We start from the raw sequence: 25,611 nt of genomic DNA, 5'->3' as shown, positions 1-25,611 counted from the left end.
TCAGAAATCTTAAGGCCCAGTCACATGGCACTAATGAAGGACAACAAAGCCCAAACAAAACAAGACGTCTGGACTTTCATTGACTTAAGTTGGCATCATTTAACCTTCACACAGCTTCGTTCCTGCAGTTGGTGCTTCATCAGGATTTTGAAACTGTTGAAAATTTTGAATGAATGCCGCCAAAAACCTCAATTCATTTGTATTTCGTTTTGCTGTTGTTCTTGACGGTTTCTTATTGTTTGCTTTGTTTTTGTAACATTAGTGTTTAGTTCAACTTTGTTTGACCAGCTGAATGTTTTCACACAGTGTAGAAGCCGGTTTGTGAGCGCTGCTGTGGAGGAGAGATGCAGCTGCTTCCTCCGTCGGTGGTGCTGACATGTGGTGTGGGGCTTCTGGCGAGTGTATATTCATTTTGTGAATTGTTCTCTGAATTGTTCTGTAATTTATGTCTGTAGCATGGCCCAAGCAGAGGGTCACCCCTTTGAATCTGGTCTGCTTGAGGTTTCTTCCTCAGAGGGAGTTTTTTTCTTACCACTGTTGCTCTGGGGGTTAGTACAGTTAGACCTTACTCATGTGAAGTGCCTTGAGGCAACTCTGTTGTGATTTGGCGCTATATAAATGAAAATAAATTGAAATTGAATTGAAATTGAGTGTAGCTGCTGTCATGCTGTGGTGCTGGCTGGCCAGGAAGAATTTGTTGGCCTCCTCCACCAGTGCATGGCAGTCAGTGATCGTGGTGTTGGCCAGCGCTGCGTGCACCTGAGGAGGGAGTTTGCTGCACAAAAAGTCCGGCCGGTGTCCTCTCAGGAGCTGCAGCATTCTGTCTGTGAACTCAGAAGGGCTTTGTGTCCTCCAGCCCATGCAGAGAGAAGAGCCTGCTGGCTCTTTCAGCCTGACAGTTCAAAAGTTTTGAGGAGGTGATCCTGGATGGCTGTGTATTTGTTCACAGGCTTTGCAGAAGCGCGATCCGCCTCATTGCTGTAGAGCTGCTGAGGGTCAACACAGCGTAATAATATTTTGTGTCATCTGCAATGATCTCTCAGAGCGAACTGCGCCTTGGATTGTGCAAACCAGGCGTCAGTTTACAGAAGCGTGACTTTGAGCATCAAGTGTGAAAAAGTTCCAGCTTGTTGCTATGGAGCTGCTGAGAGCCGACACAATGTAATAAATAGGGATGCACCGATCCACAATTTTTCACTTCCGATCTGATCCCGATACCTGAATTTGGATATCTGCCGATATTGATACATTTCAGATCCAATACCAGAGCTCTGACTGCTTTAATATTATTATTATCATTATTGTTGATTTTATAAGAGGATTTTCCTAAAAGGGAGACCTGGAAGTTGAGTTACAATTTGCCAGAAGGTGTATCTAAGAAGAAAGTTTAGATTTGATGTTTTGGTGAAAGAATTAAGTACTTTTATTTTTTATAAACTTTTATAGTCTTATTTTTATAGACTTAAAGAGAAAAGACAGCACTCTCTCTGTTTGTCTCCCTCTCTCTGCCTGTCTTCTCTTGCTGTCTGTCTCTCTCCCCCTCTCTCTGTCTGTCTCTCTTTTTCTTTCTCTCTCTCACTGTTTTCGTGCTGTGCAAACTTCAAAGTTTTTGGAAACACGAAACCTTTCAACTGTAAAATAAATGTATCATCAGCGACGCTCACAGAACAATTCAGCTAATTTTTCAGAAAATCCGAGCTTGATGAACAGACAATTTGAACTCAAGAGCCGGGCAGAAATTTGCAGCTAACTGCAGCTAGAACACTGCCGAAGAGAGCTCTCTCAAACAGCCCACCTTCAAAGACCTCCCCTCCTCCTGCTCAGCAGCAAACAAGCAGAGAGCAAACAGCAGTTGAGAGGATTCACAGTGGCTCTTCTCCAATTTCAGAAAATGTCGCGGGTTGGATTGGTATTTTCCGATACGTGAATTATGTCAGTATCAGAACCCGATACCGATCCAGGATTGGATCGGTCCCATCCCTAGTAATAATATTTTGTGTTGTCTGCAGTGATCTCTGACAGCGAACTGTGCCTTGGTTTGTGCAAACCAGGTGGTAATTTACAGAAGCGTGACTTTGAGCTTCAAGTGTGGAAAAAGTTTCAGCTCGTTGCCATGCTGAACGAGCTGAAACCATGCTGACAGAATGTAATAACATTTCGTGTCATCTGCGGTGATCTCTCAGAGCAAACTGCGCCTCAGTGTGTGCAAACCAGGTGGCAGTTTACAGAAGCGTGACTTTTGAACATTAAGTTTGAAAAAGTTGCAGCAGCAGCGGACATTTGCATGTGACAAGCTTTGATCCACAGAGGTGTGACATATGAAAACAAAACCCAGTGTGATCGCAAATGGCTGCATTCTTTTCTGAACGTTTCAGTCAATGAATTATGTACGACAGTCCTTTTGTGCACACGTGTACGTGTGCTACAACACATCCAAAAACTGAATGCATTCATCCAGAGTGAATCAGCTGGAGAGAAGGTGAGGCGCGTGCATGTATGTGTGTCTGATCAACGTACGGAGCGCCTGTGCGTGCATGATCAAAACTGGTAATCGAACCCCCGCACACGGTGTGACTGACTGCTTGATCCACACAGCCGCAGCACCGGTGATCAGAAACACCAGGATTTTGAAAAAAGGCAGAGAGGCCCAGTGCTAGTTCTCTCTCTCTCTCCCACTTCCCCCCTCTCCTCTCTCTCTCATCTCTCTCTCTCATCTCTCTCCTCTCCTCTCTCTCTCTCTCTCTCTCTCTCTCTCTCTCTCCCTGTCTCATAGAATAATAAGTTGCTAGTGAGTTTAAAATGCCAATATTTTCTTTTGGGGGGGGGAGACACAGAAGGACTCTGGACTTTGCGATGTTCCCAGCTCTGACAAGGAAGCAATGTGTCCCGCTATAGATGAACTGGAAACATGAGTGCCATTTGCTTTACTGTTTTGAGAATGGAGTGCATTTCTACAATGCAAAAAAAAAAAAAATTGACGTGTTTGGAGTGTGAATTATTTTGGTGGCGTATTTACCCTATGTGGTTAATGTGGTGTTTTTTTTTTTTTTTGGGGGGGGGGGGGGGGGGGGGGTTGTAAAAATGACACAGCTACTGATAGCTCCAGTTTACCACCTCCGGGGCCGTCAGCAACCTCACCGGCTTCCATACTTGCACCTGTTGTTTGCAATCAGTTGTCATGACCTGAATGCTTCTCCAGCGAGACTGGTGATGTCAGATCATTCATCAGACAATGTGAGTTGCATTTCGAACTAATGTCATCAATGTTTAAGTCCAATTGGATGAAAATATAGCATTCATGATAACTCACCTAACTGGTCAAGCTACAGCGTGGGCAACGGCAAAATGGGGTCATCAATCCGCCACCTGTGCTTCACTTCCAGCCTTCACCATGGCTTTACAGCAGGTATTTCAACACACTGCTCCAAAGCGCGAAGCTGCGTGCTCCCTCATGAGTGAGCACGCAGGAACAGGAGCAGCACTCCTTGATGTCTTCTTCCAGGGTCTGTCAGACTACATCCAGGATCAGCTCACCACCATCGACCTCCCTGAGGACCTCGATGAGCATATCATGCTGACCATCCGGACAGAACGATGCCTGTTGGATCGACCTTGCAGAGCAGCTCACAATCAGATCAACAATCCTTCAGTCACTCTGGTACCGAGTCGCTTCATCAGAGCACCAAAGATCCCATGCAGCTGGCACGTGCTCATCTGTCTTCGACGGAGCAACGGCGCCGGCATGAGGATGGACTGTGTTACTACTGTGGACAGTCAGGTTTCCAATTGTCAGGCCAGGGGTGCCACCCTGCGGCCTAAGTCAGACTTATGGGTGAGTCAAAATTCTATTATTCCTTCCTTGGCTCAGAATGTAATCCCAGCGAAATTAATTTCTGATCGTTTTGTCAGTTTCTGTTTCAGCTTTTGATGATTCAGGTTCAGATGCCAATCTGATTCTGTCTTCTCTCGCTGGGTCCCTATACCTTAAGCTGTTTCAGCTATCATGCCCTTTGGTGGTGCGTGCCATGGATGGTCATGAATGAGGTCAAATTACCCATCGCCCTCAGTCTGTCAGAATGATCATTTCTGGGATTCACTCAGAATCTATTAGTTTCCACATCTTTGATAATATGACTCACCCGACAATACTGTGGCACCCCTGGTTACAACGTCACAGCCCCAATTTTGATTTGTCTAAAGGGGAGATTATCACTTGGGGTCCTGCTTGTAAGAATGCATGTTTTCTCAAACCTGAACGTACACAGCCGGATTCGTGAGTGCCAATGTGTTGTCATGATCTAGCACCCATATTCAGCAAAGCTAAGGCTAAATTGTTACCGCCTCATTGACAATTGCCTGTGCTATCGAGCTCCTTCCCAGGGCACCCTGTGGAAAACTCTTTTCTCTGGTGGCACCTGAACGCATCTTCATGAACAAATGACACCACTACGGTTTTGGTGTTGTTAGATCTCAGTGCTGCATTTGATACCGTGGATCATCATATTTTGCTCAATAGGTTGGAGAATTTTTTTGGGATTACTGGAAGTGCCCTTGCCTGGTTGACGTCATATCTGTCCAGTCGTTCTCAATGTGTCTTGTATAATGGCACTACTTCTGACCTTGCTGACATGAGATTTGGGGTTCCACAGGGATCTGTTTTAGGCAACTTGCTTTTCTCCCTGTATGTGGCACCCCTTGGGCGTATACTGCGGAGTTTTGAGATTGCCTTCCATTGTTATGCTGATGATACTCAGTTGTACATGCCGATAACTGCGGGAAATCTCACTCCCATAAAATCCCTGGAGGACTGTCTTCTATCAGTGAGAAGTTGGATGTCTAGTAACTTCCTACTTTTAAACTTTGATAAGACTGAAATGATGGTTCTTGGTCCAGCGAGACATCGGCATCAGTTTGACCAGCTGGCGCTCAGCCTGGGTTCCTGTCATACATCATACGGACAAAATGAGGAACCTTGGAGTAATTTTTGATCCCACATTGTCTTTTGACCTCTACATCAGGGATGTTACTAGGACTGCATTTTTCCATCTGAGAAATATAGCGAGGATCCGCCCCATCCTGTCCATGGCTGATGCTGAGACCCTGATTCATGCTTTTGTTTCTTCTAGACTAGATTATTGTAATGTTCTATTTTCAGGGCTATCACAGTCCAGCATTAGGGGTCTTCAGCTGGTTCAGAACGCTGCCGCCAGACTTCTGACATGTAGCAGAAGGTCTGAACATATCACACCCATTTTGGCATCTTTGCACTGGCTCCCTGTCTCTGTGAGAGCAGATTTTAAGGTTTTGTTATTGACTTATAAGGTTGTTCATGGACTGGCGCCATCTTATCTGGCTGATGTGGTGGAACTCTACGTGCCGGCCCGGGCTTTGTGGTCGCAGGATGCGGGACTTCTCTGTGTTCCCAGGGTGAAGAAGAAATCAGCAGGTCAAAGAACCTTTTCGTATTGTGCACCCACCCTGTGGAACAGTCTTCCTGCAACCGTGAGGCAGTCTGAGTCTGTGGACATTTTTAAGTCAAGACTCAAAACCTATTTTTATTCTCTTGCTTATGGATAGTTTTTATTTGTTTTATTCTTTTACTTCTGTTTTTATTTATGTATTTGAATTTTTTATTCATTTTTAATTATTTATTCAATTTTATGTTGACTTGTTTTATGTAAGGCGCCTTGAGATGGCTTTTGCTGTGATTTGGCACATTATAAGCTAATTAAAGTAAAATTAAATTAAATTAAACAAATACATCCAGGAATCGCTTGCAGCCAGTTTGATTAGACTATCATCGTCCGCAGGGGCGGGGTTCATTTTTGTAAAGAAGATGGATAAGTCCCTCCACCACTGCAGTGATAGCCGCAGACTAAATGACATAACAGTAAAGAACCAATAGCCTCTTATCTCATCAGCCTTTGAGCTATTGGAAGGAGCTAAGATATTCACACAGTTGTGTCATCTCTCCAGCCATTCTTCTGGGTGCCTGAGTGCGAGAATGCATTTAGGGTCCTAAAGCATAGCTTTACCCCTGTGCTGCTCCTCCCTGACCCCGCTCGACAGTTTGTGTTTGAGGTCAATGCTTCTGACATGGATGTAGGAGCAGTTCCGACACAAAGAAATCCCTCAGACAACATTCTGCACCCATGTGCCTTCTTGTCCAAGAAACCGACCGCTGCCGAACAGAACTACAGCATCGGGGACCGGGAGCTGTTGGAGTTTAAGGTGGCCTTGGCGGAGTGGCATCACTGATTAGAGGGGGCACAAAATCTGTTCCTAGTTTACAATGATCATAAACATTTTGCATATTTATGAACCGCAAACGTCTCAATTACCGTCAGGCTAGGTGGGCAATATTCTTTAGCCGTTTTGACTTTGTGCTGTCCTATCGACCGGGCTCCAACAATGGTAAACCTGATGCATTGTCACGGCAGGGCAACACGGTTGAAGCGCCTTCCAATCCGAGGACAATTCTATCTGCATCTTGCTTGTGTCAGCATTAACTTGGGAGATTGAGTGTAGAGTCAAGTCCGCATTGGGTGATACACCGGTTCCTCCAGGTTGTCCACAGGGCAAACCTTTTGTGCCCATGGTGCTCAGGCGGGACGATATCCGATGGAGCCGTGACAGCCAGTTCTTGTGTCACCCTGCGATGAAGAAGACTGTTTTCGTTGTTCAGCAAAGATTCTGGTGGCCAGGGTTGCTTGAAGATGCTACTATGTTAAAGCCTGTCAAATGCGTGCCATGCACAAATCATCCAACCATCCACCTGACGTTAATGCCGCGACCTGTTCTGACTCACCCGTAGTCACACATCACCTTAGACTTTGTAGCCGGACTTCTGCCCTCCAAGGGTAACTGTAGTTTTGACAGTTGTAGATAGATTATCTAAAATGGTTGACTTTATTCCTTCGACTAGACTCCCCTTGACTAACGAAATGGCCGAGGTTATGCTTACGCAGGTATTTAAGTTTTACAGTTTCCCCCAGGATATTGTGTCCGATCATGGGCCTCAGTTTGTCTCTAACTTCTGGAGGGACTTCGCCACCTCCTCGGGGTCACTTCCAGCTTAACATCAGCAACCATCCACAGGCCAGTGTGCAGCTCAATCAGGAGATTGAAAATTGTCTCTGAATTCTCACCTCTCAGCATCCAGCTTCATGGTCATCACAACATTCCTGGATTGAACTAGCTTACAACAGTATACCCTCAGCATCATCTGGCTTCTCTCCCTCTCATGCTGTTTATGGTCACCAACCTCAATTTGTTTCTGCTCACAAGGGGACGTGCTGGCCTGGGGAGGTGATGGCACAGACATGAGGGCCCGTATATGACTGCTTGCAGCCCGAGTTATTACTTATTATTATTCTTCACACTTTTCAAATCCAAATTTTGGCCTTTTCCCATGTGGCGGCGTGTCGAATATCGCCCCTTTGCCATGAAATTACATTCTTCAGTTTGATGACTTTAATTTTGTCATATCATCATGAAAATTGAAACACAGGTCAAGCATGACATCCTTTTACAAATCATAGGGGTGTCACCCATGGGCGGGGCAAAATGCCTCGATAGCGCCCCCTTGCAACTTTCAAATACCCCTCCCCATAGGGTTTTTGCAGTAGGGACATGAAAATTGGTACATGTGCGACTTGCATAGATGTACAAAAATTCTCTTGCATCATTGGTCTACTCCAAAGAGGAAGTTGGCCATTTTGAATTTTCATGTCATTTTGGCGTGATTTCCACATGTTGTATTTGTGCAAACTTGTCCAAGGGATTTAGTCCAATGCACTTCAAATTTCTGTCAGTTCATCTAGAGACTATACTGATCAAAAGTTATCAAAAGCTTTTTTTTTATGTTGAAGGGTGTGGCTGCAATGGCACTGCCATTTTGACCCTTCGCAATGGAAGATGATACTTAAACAGGTACTGATGTCACATCATTAACCCCATCAACTTCATTCCACTTCTAAAACATGCAGAACAAGTTTGTTCGTGTAGGCCATGATCACCATGAAGCTACGAGTAATGGTGTCCGTGTGGCGGTGTGCCAAATATCAACCCGTCGCCATGAAATTATGTTCTTCTTTATGATTGCTTTAATTTTGTCATATCATCATGAAAATGAATGCACAGGTCAAGAATGACAACCTCTTACAGGTCATAGGGGCATCGCTCATGGACGGTGCAAAATACCTCGATAGTGCCCCCTTGCAACTTTCAAAAACTGAGGGTTTTTTTGGGGGGGGGGTAGGAGATGAAAATTGGTAAATATGTGTAACTTGCATAGACATACAAAAAAGTCTCTTGCACCACTGGTCTACTCCAAACAGGAAGTTGGCAATTTTGAATTTTCTTGTCATTTTTGTGTGATTTCCACACGTTGGATTTGAACAAACTCCTCCTAGGGATTTTGTCCATTACACTTCAAATTTCTTTCAGACCATCCACAGACTATACTGATCAAAAGTTATCATTAGCTTTTTCAATGTCAAGGGTGTAGCTCCTATGGCACCGTCATTTCAACCCTTCACCTTGGAACATCAAGTCATGATAACTCCTTCATGCTTTGCCTGATTGACTTGAAACTTCACATGTGTGATGGGGGTCAGCCTCTGAACACACCTGCCCCCTCTGTTTGTGCTCTGAGCACCCCCTAGTGGATGAGCCATCAACTTGCAACTTGCAATGCAATCCTTAATGCATTGCTTGATTTGCTTGAAACTTGCACTGTGTGATACGTGTCTGCTCCTGTACACAACTACCCCCCCCCCCCCCCGTTTGTTCTCTGAGCACCCCCCAGTGGATGACCAGTCAACATGTCATAACTCCTTCATGCATTATCTGATTTGCTTGAATGTTGAACTTGGTGATGAGGTTCAGCCCCTGAACAGAAAATGTGCTGGCCTGGGGAGGTGGTGGCACAGACACAAGGGCCCGTATATGACTGTTTGCAGTCCTAGTTAATGATTATTCTTGACACTTGTCAAGCCCCAATTTCTGCCCTTTCCCATGCTCAAAAACTCACCAAACTTTGCAAAGTCATTCAGCCGGATCCAAAATTTGATATTTTGGGGGTCGTGATCTCAAGCATAAGGTATAGAATGGGAATGGCGCAGTTCAAAATTAGAAATATTCCACCTTGTGTGGCATGATGGTATCTTTGACTATAAGCATGCATTATTTACTACAAAGTGGACCTATTACTGTGATTTGATCAACAAAAACAAGCATAACTCAAAGTTCTTGTTCGACACGGTGGGAACACTTATTCATGGACAACCACCTGTAGTTCATTTTACAGCACAAGATTTCCTGGATTACTTTGAGAAGAAAATAGAAGACATTAGGTTAAACATATCCCAGCATGCCTTAATCCAGCCACTACACCCTGCTATTGAGGTGGGCGCCACTACTGAGGTATTACCTAGATTTACAGAATTTGAGAGTATCTCTCTCGGCATGCTGATGAAACTCGTAACGTCAACAAAAAGCACAACCTGTTTATTTGATCCTATACCAACAAAACTGTTTAAGGACCTGTGGCCCACTCTTGGGCCAACTGTGCTGGAAATTATTGATCTTTCTTTAACTTCTGGATCTGCTCCTAAATGTTTCAAATCTGCAGTGATTAAACCATGACTTAAGAAATCTATTCTTGACCCTAGTATTTTGAAAAACTATCGGCCGATATCAAATCTATCATTTTGCTCTAAAATTCTGGAAAAAGTCGTGTCACGGCAGCTCGTGGACTGTCTGAGAATAATCTATTTGAGCCACTACAGTCTGCTTTTAGAAAATATAACAGAGACGCTCTCACTAAAGTGGTGAATGATCTTCTGCTTGCTACGGTTCTGGTGCTGTTAGATCTCAGGGCTGCATTTGATACCGTGGATCATCATATTCTACTTGATAGGGTGGAAAATCACTTTGGGATTACTCGGAGTGCCCTTGCATGGTTGACGTCATACTTGACCAGTCATTCTCACTGTGTTTTGTACAGTAACACGACCTCTAACCTTAGTGACATGAAATTTGGGGTTCCACAGGGGTCCATCTTAGGCCACCTGCTCTTCTCCCTTCATTTAGCACCCCTTGGGCACATATTGCGGCATTTTGGGATTACCTTTCACTGCTATGTTGATGATGTTCAGTTATACATGCCGATAACTGCTGGTAATCTCATTCACATAAAATCCTTAGAAGCTTGCCTTGCATCGGTGAGAAGTTCGAAGTTTAAAATCTGATTAGACTGAAATGATGTTTCTTGGTCCAGTGAGACATCGGCATCAATTTGACCAGTTAACGCTTACCCTAGGCTCATGTGTCATGCATGTCACAGATTTAGACTGGTTTGTGAACAATATTTGAGGGAAATGGTGATATTGTGTATGTGGAAAAAGTTTTAGATCTTTGAGTTCATCTCATACAAAATGGGAGCAAAACCAAAAGTCTTGCATTTATATTTTTGTTGAGTGTAAATAGAACACTGCCATGATCTACTGGTGCCAGACATTCAGTACTTAAGCTGGGCTTACACTGTGCGAGTTTTGGCCCTTTTTCAGCCGATGCAGAATTTTTTGGATCGTGCAGAGTTTCTGTTGGGAAAGTGTCGTGACACGGACCCACAACAGGGGGCGTAAATGAACGGACAATGAAAGAGTCAAATGTGAACACTTTTACTGTTGTGAATGAGCACAACCAAGTACAGCAGATTACAGAATGTCAGATAATAGTCAATCAACAAAGGGGACGTGTGGGCAGGCTCGAGGATAGAAGACGTCTGTCCTGAGAAGAACCGGAACCACACGATTTCCTCCGCCACCGAACCAGGAGAATACTGGAGCCGCCAAGTCCCGAATCCCCAGGTGGCCACCGTCTCCGACCGTCGGATCTGGTACTGCTGGCGAGGAGCAGAAACAATCAGAGGTGGGTGTGTGTACACCCAGTAACAACGCTGGTGGAGATCCCACCTCCACCTCCTATCCTACGTGCAGCAGTTGAGAGTACTTATCACAGAATAGCTTGGGGAGCGAAGACGTCAGCTCTCCACGTCTCTCACACTCAGCCTCCGGCTGCGAGCACTCACGGAACTGACTGCAAACACTGTGTAACAAACACTTGTAAGAAAAGACAAAAGCAACGGCTGAGAGTTTTACCTTTACTGGTAGATGATATCTCGGCAACGAGGTGGAGATGACGTCCGGTATTTATGGTGTGGACTGATGAAGTGTAGCTGGGTGACAGCTGTCCTGAGATAATGAGTGACAGCTGTCACCCCGGCTGTGTCCTTGGCGGCAGCGCCCTCTGGTGCCTGAAGCCCGCACTTCAGGCAGGGCGCCCTCTGGTGGTGGGCCAGCAGTACCTCCTCTTCTGGCGGCCCACACAACAGTTTCACCTTAATTCCGCATCCTGCATCATGTAGTATACATGGAATAACGAGCTGCGTTTAACCTCTCACAACCACCTCCTGATCGGCAATTGCATGGTCGGATGAAAATCAAACCTGTTTGTTATTCTGGTCGATCGTCTTGAGGGTATCCCGCTGCTGAAGTGCTATAAGCATCCAAACTCTTGCACTGTGCATGTGCAAACACCAGAGAAAGCATAAACAGTGATCATCTCTGGGAGAACAGCTTCTGTTTCTTTTTCCCGCCTTTCTTCAACTCATGTAAAGTCGTTTTTTTAACTTTGATGTCTCCCATCGAGAGTTTTTGTAAAAATAAGAAATGTAAATAAAGTTTGAAAAAAATAAGCTGTTTACGTTTTGCTTCTGGAAACATGAGTCCGACGTGTGGTTTTTGAACGTACAATGTGTATGAGAACATAAATTGTGCACTCTGAACATTTACACCGTGTGGTTTTGTCGTACAGTTTGAGCTGTAACTGAGTACAGTGATTGAAAATATTGTACAGTGTCTGCCCAGCTTTAGGGCGAATACTGCCATGAACACTACTGGCCAATAGATGGCAGTAGAGACCATGAAAACTTGCCAAAACAAAATTCCAGATAATCTGTGTCTGCTACATTTAAGATGCATGGAATTTAATAAATGTAAAGACAAACGCAATAACAACGTCTATAAACTCAGAGAATATATTCACGAGAGTTTTAGGCACAATATACAAAGAGTTTAATGCTGTTCTCCGTGTGGAGCCTGATCAGAGCATCTCAAATGCATTTCTTCTGTTGTGAATGTACTGAGATACCCATAATGCACTGCTGTTGGGCACAGCATCTCCACACTAAAACCTTCAAAATTAGCACATTACTTTAAAACTAAAACATATATCTGATATTTTCACTTTATAAACCTCAAATCAAATCAAATCAAATCAATTTACATAGCACCAAATCACAACAAACAGCTGCCCCAAGGTGCTTTATATTGTAAGGCAAGGCCATACAATAATTACGGAAAAACCCCAACGGTCAAAACGACCCCCTGTGAGCAAGCACTTGGCGACAGTGGGAAGGAAAATCTCCCTTTTAACAGGAAGAAACCTCCAGCAGAACCAGGCTCAGGGAGGGGCAGTCTTCTGCTGGGACTGGTTGGGGCTGAGGGAGAGAACCAGGAAAAAGACATGCTGTGGAGGGGAGCAGAGATCAATCACTGATTAAATGCAGAGTGGTGCATACAGAGCAAAAAGAGAAACAAACACTCAGTGCATCATGGGAACCCCTCAGCAGTCCTCAGACGTGACGGTAATTTAAATAACTTGTCTGAAATTAGTTTGGTTAAAATTTTAACCATAAGTTAATCCTGTATGCCTCTGGATGACTTGGGTGATATTGCCAGCGTAACAGTATGGGGTCAAAAGAAATTAGTTTTTTTTCTGTCACCAGTTCTCCATTGTCTGTAGAGGATAGAGCAGTTTCTTTTAGAACCAGTTCTCCTCTGTTTACGGAGGATAGAACTACACATCTGCCACAAAACATTTAACACATACATTAGCGGCCTAAAAATTACTGGACGAAAACTTATCGGAAGATAATTAGTCCGATAATGGTTTTCAAAGTTATCTGAAAAGCTAATCCGATAATGAAAACATTATCTTCAATAATTAGCAGTTAGCGGATTAGTGGACCTGTGCTCACCACTGAATGTGGTCAAACTTTCTGCTTCGTGTCAAAAATCTGGCAGCAGCATTTTGAACCAATTGGAGACCCCTCACTTCATTTGCTTATTAAAATAGCAGTGTGGACAGGGAGGAGTTTGGTACTTCTGCATGTGCGCTCAGTTCCATGTTGAGTGGGATGTACAAAAAGAACATGCTTGGAACCATGCGTATGCATACTTTGACACATCTGTTTTTTTGTGCTTACGCCAGTTTCTGTTTTGGCATAGCCCATGTTTCACTAGGAAATCCACACAAGACTTTGTACATGAGACCCCAGCTTTTTACCCTCACAATGATATTGGAGGGGTCCTGGGAGTATGAACGAAGTTGACACGTTTTGTAGGCTTGAAAAGGCATATGACCGGGTCCCTCTGGGTATCCTGTGAGGGGCACTATGGGAGTAATGGGGTATTGAATTCATTGCAACATGCAATCTGGTTTCTATGTGACCAATGTAAGAGCTGTGTCCACATTCTCAGCATTACATCAGTCCTGTTTCCAGTGGGATCTGGACTCCACCAGGACTGCCCCTTGTCACCAATCCTGTTTGTGATGTTCATTGATGGGATTTCAAGGCACGGTCAGAGACTGGTGTCCAGTTTGGTGACCTCAGAGTTGCATCTCTGCTTTTTGCAGATGATGTGGTTCTATTGGCTTCAGACTGTGACCGCCGATGCGCACTGAGCAGGTTTGAGGCCGAGTGTGAAGTGACTGGGATGAGAATCTGCACCTCCAAGTCTGACACCATGGTCCTCTGTTGGAAAAGGGTGGACTGTCCCCTCTGGCTCAGGTGAGAGTCACTGCCCCTAGTGGAGGAGATTAAATATTTCAGGGTCTTGTTCAAGAGTGTGGGTAAATTGAAGCAGCAGATAGAAAGATGGAAGTCTCAAATTTTACAGACATTGTACCAGACTGTCGTGGTGAAGACGGAGCTGAGATGGAAGGTGAGACTCAATTTACCAGTTGATTTATGCTCTTGTCCTCACCTGTGGTCATGAACTTTGGGTAATGACTGAAAGAATAAGGTCACTGATACAAACAGTGAAAATTACATTCCTCTGTCTGGTACCTGGGCTTATAGTCCTGGACAGGGTGAGAAGCTCCACTATCTGGGAGGGACTCAGAGTAGAGCCACTGCTTCTTCACATCAAAAGTAGCCATTTCAGATGGCAGCTGGTTAGGACGCCCTCTGGTCATCTCCCTAATGAGTCTTCCAGGCATGTCCAACCGAGAAGACGCTGAAAAGATTAGATTTCCAAGATGGCTTGGGAATGCCTTGTGAATCTCCAGGACAAGGTACAGCACCGGGCCAAGAATAGGGCAGTGTGGCGTGAGCTGCTTGCTCTGCTACCACCACCACCCTGACTTGGATAATCAGCTGAAAATGAATGAATGACAACATTTAAATTGACTTTTGTTCCCATGTTTGCTGTGTTTACCCCATAACTCCAGAACATTCAGTCACAGATGGTCCAAACTGTACTTTTTTGAGCTCATTATAATCAGACAAATAATGTGGTGTCATTTTCAACATGATTGCAGCATTTTTTTAATTTTTTTTTTTTTTTTTTGGCCTCTGTGTGATTCTTCATTGACTCCTACCTGGCTACCTATTCAAGTGACCCATCTACTTTTTCAGCAGTGTAATATCTCAGGAGTATTTACGGGGCTGGTCTGCTCTGTGTCAGTCTGATCCCATTAGATCTCAGAAGCTAAGCAGTGCAACATCTGGTTAGTACTTGGAAGGGAGACCTCTTCGGAACACCAGCGGCTCTGTGTGTGTTTCTCCAGGTAAAACTGGAGCTGTGTCAGGAAGGACATCCTGCATAAAACTTGTGCCAAATAGCAATGCGGATCGGGCTGTATCCGCTCTGGCCACCCGAACAAACGGGAGGAGCTGAAAGGACAACACACAATATATGAGGAGTAGTGGTGCTGAATTTGGTGCTTCTATCACCATTTAAAGATTCCTCCGTAAATATTCTAATGGCGGCACGATGGCAGCACAGTGCCACTTTGATGCGCTCACAGCACATTTGTTATATCTGTCAGGGATTTGGTGCTGATGATGTAAAGGTCAAAGACCTGATTGCTATCAATGGTTGAACGTAGGTTGAAAACAAAAGTGAACTTGTCCTTTATTGTGACATGCCCACATGCTGGGTGGGAGGGTTCCTCCCCCACCAACAACACTCTCACAGGAGAAGCCCCGTTTTAATTCATCATGTCACAGACGAAACAACAGGTTGACTTACTGCTAAACTAATTCAACTTCAACATGTAAAAAAGCACAGCGTGTGTCTGTATCTGTCTGTGTATGTTTGTGTGATCTGTGTGTGTGTGTGTGTGTGTGTGTGTGTGTGTGTGTGTGTTTTTCTGTGTGTGTTCCTGCACATGTATCAGACACAGGAAAGAAACACTTCATCTTTTCGACCTCCCAGTTTGTTAGTAACTCGCTCTGCTGCTGTTTCATTTCTGTGCGTCCTGATGTATAAATACTTTTCTCATCCTGTCTGACTTTGGGAACATGTGCATGTGACTCAGCCTCTGTGAGATAATGACTCGGTCACACGGCATATGACAACTGCTGAATGAAGGAAAAAAGCCACAAAGTCACAAATCATTGAGAAATGGTGGATGAATGAGCTTTCACTTTTCCCATAATAGCCTGCAAATCTAAAGCATAAAATGAAAGAGGAACGAAATAAAACCAAAGCTAACATTGACCTCAATGCTTTAAATGAAACATGCCTGCAGCCACTGCTGGAGCAGTGTGTGTCTGCATCATGCTCTGCATTTCAGGACTCGGCGCTGGGACTGAGCTCTGAATGCCTGAGTCATGGAGAAGCTGCAAAGGGAAGTGCACGATCTGACCCACTGTGGCGATCTGTGCGCACGTCGGTGGATCCACCTGCTCTGCTTGCTCATCCAGAACAACAGAGGGATCATCTCCTTCATCATCAAAATCTTCATTGTCTGGTTCAGATTCTGATGACGCACTGCACACTTCGTCTTGCTCCAACTAAAAAAAAAAAAACTGAAGCTCTTGCTCAGCATTCATTAGATGCCTCATTTTTACAAAAAAAAAAACACCACCACACTAACCACACATGGTAACCACCAAAATAATTCACACTCCAAACACGTCAATATATATATATATTTTTTGCATTGCAGAAATGCGCTGCATTCTCAAAACAAACGGCACTAATGTTTCCAGATCATCTACACAGTGGGACATAAATTTGCTTCATAGATTTGCTTGAAGCTGCGTATCTTTGGTTTTAGTGCATGCGTTCTGTCATGTGTAGCGCTTGCCACGCTCCTGTCTACTTTTTTTTTTTTTTTTTTTGCATTGTAGAAATGTACTCCATTCTCAAAACAGTAAAGCAAACAGCACTCACATTTCCAGATTTACAGCGGAACACGCTGCTTCCTTGTCAGGGCTGGAAACATCAGACTGTAAAGTTCAGAGTCCTTCTGTGTCCCAAAAAAAAGTAGAAAATATTGGCATTTAAACTCACAAGCAAACTTAAACTTCACGTTTCTTGTTTCAGCATTGAGAGTGAGACAGAGATAGAGAGAGAGAGAGAGAGAGAGAGAGAAAGACAGAGAGAGAGAGAGAGAGAGAGATAGTGCTGTCTCTCTCTCTCTCTCTCTCTCTCTCTCTCTCTCTCTGCCTTTTGTTAAACCCAGTGTTTCTAATCACCGGGCACTGCGGCTGTGTGATCATGCCATCAGTCACACGCATGCACAGGCGCAACCACACACATGCGCATCACCTTTTCTCCAGCTGGATCACTCTGGTTGAATGCATTCAGTGTCTGGAAGTGTTGTAGCACACGTGCATACACAAAAGGACTGTCTCGTACATAATTCAGTGACTCTGACGCTTTTCAGAAAAGAATGCAGCCATTTGCGATCACACTGGGTTTTCTATTTTTATATGTCACACCTCTGTGGCTCAAAGCTGTTCACGTGCGAACGTCCACTGCTGCTGAAACTTTTCACACTTGATGCTCAAAGTCACGCTTCGGTAAACTATCACCTGGTTTGCACAAACTGAGGTGAGTTCGCTCTGAGAGATCAACGCAGATGACACAAAATTTTTTACGTCGTGTCAGCCCTCAGCAGTTCCATGGCAATGAGGCTGATTTCAATCTAGCCTGACAACTGGCCGGAATTGGGCCAAATACTGCCGCCATTTAGGAGTAGGAGTTCCCACTCTTAGTGACCTGACACCTGCTTAACCTGGTCATGTGACACGCGATAATGAATATAGCACAATAGTTGAGGCTGACAGACTGTTTGACGTGCATTACTTCAGAAGATCATGCAGTTTCATCATAAAAGTAACTATGTGGTTGCATTCATTTCTGTTGAGGAAAGTTTGAAAAATGAGGTTGGGGAATCCCTTTTGCAAACAAACAATAGGACAGCAGCACTCATGCCACACCCCCAAACTTGACTAAAGTGAGGTTGGCCAATGCTTATGTCAGTATCTTGGCCACTAACCAATCACACCATGACATCAGCTGCACATGCCCCATTACACACAGTGGCAGAAGCCCCACACCACACACCAGCACCACCCACGGAGGAGCTGCATCTCTCCTCCACAGCAGTGCTCACAAACCTGCTTCTGCACTGTATGAAAACATTCATCTGTTTGAATGAAATCGATCAAAATGCTAACGTTACAAAAACTAAGCAAATGATAACAAACCATCAAGAACTGTTGAGAAAGTGAATGCACGGACCCACGCAAAAGTGCAAACAGGTTACGAATATGCTGAGACCAATTAATAACAAAATGGTGACACGTGGGCAGGCCCGAGGGTAGGAGACGCCTATCCAGAGAAGAGCCGGAGCCCATGAAGTCCCACCGCCAGCCGGAAGCCTGCAATACACCAGAGCCGCCAAGTTCTGGTACCCCAGGTGGCCACCGCTCGAGGCTGTCGGACCGGTACTGCTGGCAGGAGCAAAAAACAGATTAGGTGGGTGTGTGTACACCCAGCAAACAGTCAGCAAAACTCAGTAATCCTCCTGAAGGAATAAATCCAAATACTCCCAGAGTGCAGAGGAAAACCTGAGAATGTGAAGTGTCAATTGTTATACTTAGTAAGAAGTGAGGAGTGGAGACGCCAACTCCTCCAAACTTCCCACAAACCCGGCTACAAGTTGCAAGTATATAAATCACAACTGCAAAGACTTCAGTAGCAATGAATGTGCGTGCGGCACAAAACGGCTGAGTAGTTTACCTGTGTGGTAAGCTGATAACTTGGCAGAGTTATGGTGTCCTTCCCAGGCTTTTATGGGTGATGATGATGATGATGACAAGCAGCTGACAGCCAATGGAGCGCACCTGGTGGTGCCCAAGGAGGCCACCAGGCCCGTGCGCCCTCTAAGGGCCAAAAGGTGCCAGCATGGCAGGGCGCCATCTGGTGGTGGGCCAGCAGTACCTCCTCTTCAGGGGCCCACATAACAGGTTCCCCCCCTCAACGGGTGCCTCCTGGCGCCCGACCCGGCTTGTCTGGGTGGTCTCGGTAGAAATCCACCAGGAGGGCGGGATCCAAAATGAAGCTCCTCTTCACCCAGGAGCATTCCTCGGGGCCATACCCCTCCCAGTCTACCAGATATAGGTAACCCCGGCCCCTCCGACGAACGTCAAGGAGTTTTTTTGATGGTCCAAGCTGGTTCTCCATCGATGAGCCGGGCAGGAGGTGGTGCCGGTCCAGGGTACAGAGGTCTGACGTGTGGTGTGGTTTGATCCGGGACACATGAAAAACAGGGTGAATCTTTAGCGATGCCAGGAGTAATAGTTTTACTGCAGCAGCAGGGCTGATCACCTTGACTATTTTACCCATGAAGTGGGTCGGCTTCAAGAACCGGTCCACTATCGTCATGATGACCGTTTTACCCTGGGATGCAGGGAGACCCGTAACGAAGTCCACTCCGATGTGGGACCAGGGGCGACAAGGCACAGGTAACGGCTGGAGGAGCCCCTTCTCCGGCTGGTGGGAAGCCTTGCCCCTGGCGCAGGTGGTGCATGCCCGGATGTAGTCCCTGGTGTTGGCTTCGACTGACGGCCACCAGAACTGCTGCCGGACCACTGCCATGGTCCTTCGCACCCCTGGATGGCAGGAGAGCTTGGAACCGTGACAGAAGTCCAACACAGCAGTCCGAGCGTCTGGTGGCACGTACAGTCTGTTGGATGGTCCACCTCCGGGATCTGGGTTTCGCGTCAGGGCCTCCTTAACCACTCCCTCCACGACCCATGTGAGGGTTGCGACGATAGTGGACTCCGGTAAGATGGTGTCTGGTGGGTCCAACAGCCTTGCTCCAACTTCCTCTTTGTGCACCCGGGACAGGGCGTCAGACTGGATGTTCTTGGTCCCGGGGTGGCAGGTGATTTTGAAGTTGAAGCGTCCAAAAAATAGTGACCATCGTGCTTGCCTGGGGTTCAGCCGCTTAGTGGTCTGGATATATTCCAGGTTCCGGTGGTCAGTGAGAACCACAAATGGGACCACAGCTCCCTACACATATGTCTTTACTCCTCAAGGGCCTCTTTCACAGCCAGGAGTTCACGTTTGCCAACGTCATAGTTCCATTTAGCGGGGGTTAACCTGCGGGAGAAGTAAGCACAGTGGTGGAGAACACTATCGGACTCCCTGCTCTGGGACAACACGGCTCCTATCCCTGAGTCAGAGGCATCCACTTCAACGATAAACTGGTGACTAGGATCGGGCTGCACCAGAACTGGTGCAGTCGAAAACCGGTGTTTCAACTCTCTAAACGCGGCTTCGCAACGATCCGACCAGGTGCAGGGGACTTTGGTGGAGGTCAGGGCTGTAAGGGGGCTAACTACCTGACTATAGCCCTTAATGAACCTTCTGTAAAAATTGGCAAACCCTAGGAACTGTTGCAGCTTCCTACAATTTACTGGTTGGGGCCAATCTCTCACCGCAGCTACCTTAGCCGGATCAGGTGCGACGGAGTTGGAGGAGATAATAAACCCCAGGAAGGACAAAGAAGTGCGATGGAACTCACACTTCTCGGCCTTCACAAACAGCCGGTTCTCCAATAACCACTAAAGGACCTGACGGATATGCTTGACATGAGTCTCAGAGTCCTGGGAGAAAATGAGGATATCGTCTAGATATACGAAGACGAATCGGTGCAGGAAATCCCGCAAAATGTCATTAACCAAAGCCTGAAACGTCGCGGGGGTGTTGGTGAGGCTGAACGGCATGACCAGGTTCTCAAAGTGCCCTAAGGGGGTCTCCCTTCCGTATCCAAACCAGATGGTAATCATTCCTAAGATCCAGTTTTGTGAAAATTTTGGCTCTATGCAGGGGCGTGAACACTGAATCCAATAGAAGTAACGGGTATCGGTTGCGAACCGTGATCTCGTTCAGCCCTCTATAATCAATGCATGGACGGAGAACGCCGTCCTTCTTGCCCACAAAAAAGAAACCTGCATCTAACGGGGATGAAGAATTTTGGATTAGCCCGGCAGCTAATGAGTCCCGGATGTAGGTCTCCATTGATTCACGTTCAGGACGTGAGAGGTTGTACAGTCTGCTGGACAGATACTCAGCACCTGGAACCAAATCAATGGCACAATCATACGGTCGATGCGGGGGCAGGGTGAGTGCCAGATCCTTGCTGAAGACATCAGCAAGGTCATGATATTCAGCCGGCACCTCCGTGAGATTGGGGGGACTCTGACCTCCTCTTTAACTTCATCACCAGGTGGCACCGAGCATCTTAAACACTCCCGGTGGCAGGTTTCGCTCCATTGAGCCACATCCCCAGATGGCCAATCAATCCGGGGATTGTGCTTTACCCTCCATGGAAAGCCCAAAATTATCCTGGAGGTAGAAGGTGTTACAAAGAACACAATCTCCTCCCTGTGATTCCCAGAGACAACCAAGGTTAAAGGCTGTGTCTGGTGTGTGATTTCTGGTAGTAGGGTGCCATCTAGCGCCCGCACCTTTAATGGTGAAGGAACGGCCACCAGAGGGAGCCCTACAACCTTAGCCCACCTACTACCCAGTATGTTCCCTTCCGATCCTGTGTCAATCAGTGCTGGAGCGGTAAGGGTTAAATCCCCACAGAGGATTGTGACTGGGAGTCGTGCGCATTTGCGTGGGACACCCGTGTGGTTTGTATAGCTCACTCTTAGCCCAGTCTCTAAGGTTGAGCTTTGGTGTTTAACCGCCTGGGGCCCCAAATTCTGCGCATGCTCATTGGAGCCACAGTAAATACAATCTCCACATGCCAGCCTCCTTTGTTTTACTTTCATTTTCACCCTGCTCATGTCCATAGCTTCGTCAGCAGGGGGAGCTGGTGCTACGCAGAAAGGTCTGGCTTTCTCCCTCAGCCCCAACCAGTCCCAGCAGAAGACTGCCCCTCCCTGAGCCTGGTTCTGCTGGAGGTTTCTTCCTGTTAAAAGGGAGTTTTTCCTTCCCATTGTCGCCAAGTGCTTGCTCACAGGGGGTCGTTTTGACCGTTGGGGTTTTTCCGTAATTATTGTATGGCCTTGCCTTACAATATAAGGCGCCTTGGGGCAACTGTTTGTTGTGATTTGGCGCTATATAAATAAAACTGATTTGATTTGGAGCGGGGAGAGGACGGCACTGCTTCAGACCTGGAAGGGAGAGGGACGATGCGCACCCGGCCACGCCCTTCGTCTCGCTCCCACTTGTATTCCTCTAACTGATTGTCAAGACAAATAACTAGATCGATAAGCCCATCTAAATCCCGCGGCTGATCCTTAGCCACCAGATGCTCCTTTAGGGCCGGAGACAGCCCATTTACAAAGGCGGCGCGGAGTGAGACTGAATTCCAACTGGACCTCGCTGCCGCGATGCGGAAGTCGATTGCGTAATCAGCTGCCCTCCGTCGTCCCTGTCTCATTGACAGCAGCATATTAGAAGCGGCCTCGCCTCTATTGGGATGATCGAACACCAGTCGAAACTCCCTTATAAACTCAGTATAAGTAGAGAGGACCCGTGAATCTCGTTCCCAGAGCACCGTAGCCCAGGCACATGCTCTGCCCCGAAGTAAGTTAATCACGTAAGCCACCCGGCTGTGCTCTGACGCGTACATAACGGGTCGTTGTGAAAAAAACGAGTGCACACTGCATCAGAAAGTCCGCGCACGTTTCAACACAACCACCGTATGGTTCCGGGGGACTTATGTGTTCTCTTTGGGTTTTGTGAGCATCACTCCAGCCAGCAGAGCTGGTGAACAAAGAACCTGGTAGGTCACCACCAAAGCCACTCTGCCATTAGTTCCTGAAGCAGTCAGTCCCAAAAGTCTCATGAGTGATTTGATTCCCTGGAGCTTTTTTCAACCGCACATCTGCTCACCTTCACCTGTCACCTACAACAAACCCATACCTTCTGCTTTCTATGCCTTTGGAGCTCCAACAAACCCACACCTTCTGCTGTCTGTGCCTTTGGAGCTCCAACAAACCCACAGCTTCTGCTGTCTGTGCCTTTGGAACTCAAACAAACCAACACCTTCTGCTCTCTGTGCCTTTGGAGCTCCAACAATTCCACACCTTCTGCTCTTTGTGCCTTTGGAGCTCAAACAAACCCACAACCTCTGCTCTCTGTGCCTTTGGAGCTCCAACAATCCCACACCTTCTGCGCTTTGTGCCTTTGGAGCTCCAACAATTCCACACTTTCTGCTCTTTGTGCCTTTGGAGCTCAAACAAACCCACACCTTCTGCTCTCTGTGCTTTTGGAGCTCAAACAAACCCACACTTTCTTCTCTCTGTGCTTTTGGAGCTCAAACAAACCCACACCTTCTGTTCTCTGTGCTTTTGGAGCTCCAACAAACCCACACTTTCTGCTCTTTGTGCTTTTGGAGCTCCAACAAACCCACACCTTCTGCTCATTGTGCTTTTGGAGCTCCAACAAACTCACTTCTTCTGCTATCTGTGCTTTTGGAGCTCCTACAAACCCACAGCTTCTGCTCTCTGTGCCTTTGGAGCTCAAACAAACCCACACCTTCTGCTGTCTGTGCCTTTGGAACTCCAACAATCCCATACCTTCTGCGCTTTGTGCCTTTGGAGCTCCAACAATCCCACACCTTCTGCTGTTTGTGCTTTTGGAGTTCCAACAATTCCACACCTTCTGCTCTTTGTGCCTTTGGAGCTCAAACAAACCCACAACTTCTGCTCTCTGTGCCTTTGGAGCTCCAACAATCCCACACCTTCTGCGCTTTGTGCCTTTGGAGCTCCAACAATTCCACACCTCCTGCTCTTTGTGCCTTTGGAGCTCAAACAAACCCACACCTTCTGCTCTCTGTGCTTTTGGAGCTCAAACAAACCCACACCTTCTTCTCTCTGTGCTTTTGGAGCTCAAACAAACCCACACCTTCTGTTCTCTGTGCTTTTGGAGCTCCAACAAACCCACACTTTCTGCTCTTTGTGCTTTTGAAGCTCTAACAAACCCACACCTTCTGCTCATTGTGCTTTTGGAGCTCCAACAAACTCACTTCTTCTGCTATCTGTGCTTTTGGAGCTCCTACAAACCCACACCTTCTTCTCTTTGTGCCTTTGGAGCGCAAACAAACCCACACCTTCTGCTCTTTGTGCTTTTGGAGCGCCAACACACCCACAGCTTCTGCTCTCTGTGCCTTTGGAGCTCAAACAAACCCACACCTTCTGCTGTCTGTGCCTTTGGAACTCCAACAAACCCACACCTTCTGCTCTCTGTGCCTTTGGAGCTCAAACAAACCAACACCTTCTGCTCTCTGTGCCTTTGGAGCTCCAACAATCCCACACCTTCTGCTCTCTGTGCCTTTGGAGCTCCAACAAACCCACAACGTCTGCTGTCTGTGCCTTTGGAGCTCCAACAACCCACACCTTCTGCCCTTTGTGCCTTTGGAGCTCCAACAATCCCACACCTTCTGCTGTCTGTGCCTTTGGAGCTCCAACAAACCCACACCTTCTGCTCTTTGTGCTTTTGGAGTTCCAACAATCCCACACCTTCCGTGCTTTGTGCCTTTGGAGCTCCAACACACCCACACCTTCTGCTCTCTGTGCCTGTTCAGCTTCAACACAGTCACACCTTCTGCTGAAACACACACCTTCTGGACGCGATGCCATTGCAGCCAGTGTGGTTATTTAAAGCCAGTCGTAGCAGCAGAGACCTGGTCTGTGTTTCAGATGGCTCCAGCGGGCGCAGACACAGCCGAGGACGGCGCTCACCTGAGTACTTTGAGGACTCCGATCCAGAGGACTTGACCCGGGTGTTCGTGGCTCTCTTTGATTACAATCCCCTCTCCATGTCTCCGAACCCTGATGCTGCTGATGAGGAGTTGCCTTTCAAGGAAGGCCAGATCATCAAGGTAGTTTTGACTTAAAAATCTTTAACTAATCTAGAAGGTTTTTAAATTCATTTAACTGTACACTTTTGTTGACCGGCGTTAGCTGGTGATCTCAGCTCTAAGTTTTTTGTGCATTGTGAGCATTTTACTGAGTAAGTGAAAAAAGGTAATGGAATTTATTAAGTGTGTTTTTCAACACACTGCAGGGATGTCTGACATTCACCCTTTCACTCAGCAATGTAGGGATTAAGGACCTTGCTATAGTGGCTTTAGTAATTTTCAGGTGAGAAGGGGATTTAAACCAAGAACCCTCTGCTCACAGATCCACGTCTCTAACCTCAGTGTGTCATGATTGTTCATAAATGTGGTTCTGTCAAAAATAAATTCTATTTTTGTTCTTTGCACTGTTTAGAGGAATAATTGAGGATTTGGTCATTTTCAGCTTTTCTTGGGATGATAATGATGGAGTCCTGTTTAACAGTGATTAAAATCACATACCTTCATGGTCACTTGCTTTAAATACAGGAGGGGTTGGCACTCAGCCATATTCTAAACATGGCTTTAAGCTGTCCTAGATTTAAAATGCAGGCCTTAAATGGATAGGAACTGCTTTCATCATTTAATTATATTGTATAGGATTAAAATTTTAATAATTGAAGATAGCCTTTTCAAATTGCTCAGATATAACATATAATCAGGTATATCAGAACATGGAGCTCAAGGCCTCACTTTAAGAGTTCCATTTACGTAAATTGTTGTTAATTGTTGTTATTTCATAGGCTTGAAAAAACACATCACTCATGTTCATATTTTCAGGAAATACTAAGGTAGACGTGTTAAATGATTTGTGATTGTTTGTCTCTGTTTTTACATATCGTAGGAGTCTGGACACGGTCACAATCCTTAATAAACACACTGGAGTTTCATTTCAGGCCATCTTTGTGTTTTGCTTTTCTCAGGTGTTTGGCAATAAAGACAATGATGGCTTCTACAGGGCAGAGATCCACGACCGCGTGGGTCTGATCCCCTGTAACATGGTGTCTGAGATCCAGACAGAAGATGATGAGATGGTGGATCAGCTCCTGAAACAGGGCTTCCTCCCACTCAACACTCCTGTGGACAAGTTAGGTTGGTGTC

At 46.1% G+C, this 25,611-nt stretch overlaps 1 protein-coding gene and 1 long non-coding RNA gene across 7 annotated transcripts in view; one reads left to right on the top strand and one right to left on the bottom strand.

Moving 5' to 3' along the window:
- rimbp2 (RIMS binding protein 2) overlaps window positions 1–25,611 on the top strand; it is a 337,590-nt gene that overhangs the window by 259,113 nt on the left and 52,866 nt on the right. For all 6 annotated transcript variants that reach the window (XM_034169645.1, XM_034169648.1, XM_034169646.1 and 3 more), the window contains 2 exons: window positions 24,314–24,495; window positions 25,434–25,602. In XM_034169645.1, the coding sequence (XP_034025536.1) occupies window positions 24,314–24,495; window positions 25,434–25,602 (351 nt within the window). The remainder of the gene's footprint in view (window positions 1–24,313; window positions 24,496–25,433; window positions 25,603–25,611) is intronic.
- LOC117510040 lies at window positions 124–13,918 on the bottom strand. Its single transcript, XR_004560598.1, has 3 exons — window positions 13,718–13,918; window positions 2,841–2,846; window positions 124–134 (listed from the first exon to the last, which is right to left on the bottom strand). It is a non-coding gene; the product is annotated as an uncharacterized LOC117510040 (long non-coding RNA).

Source organism: Thalassophryne amazonica, chromosome 5 (assembly GCF_902500255.1).
Source record: "Thalassophryne amazonica chromosome 5, fThaAma1.1, whole genome shotgun sequence".
Classification (NCBI taxonomy): domain Eukaryota; kingdom Metazoa; phylum Chordata; class Actinopteri; order Batrachoidiformes; family Batrachoididae; genus Thalassophryne; species Thalassophryne amazonica.
This window is presented reverse-complemented; position numbering and strand designations above follow the sequence as displayed.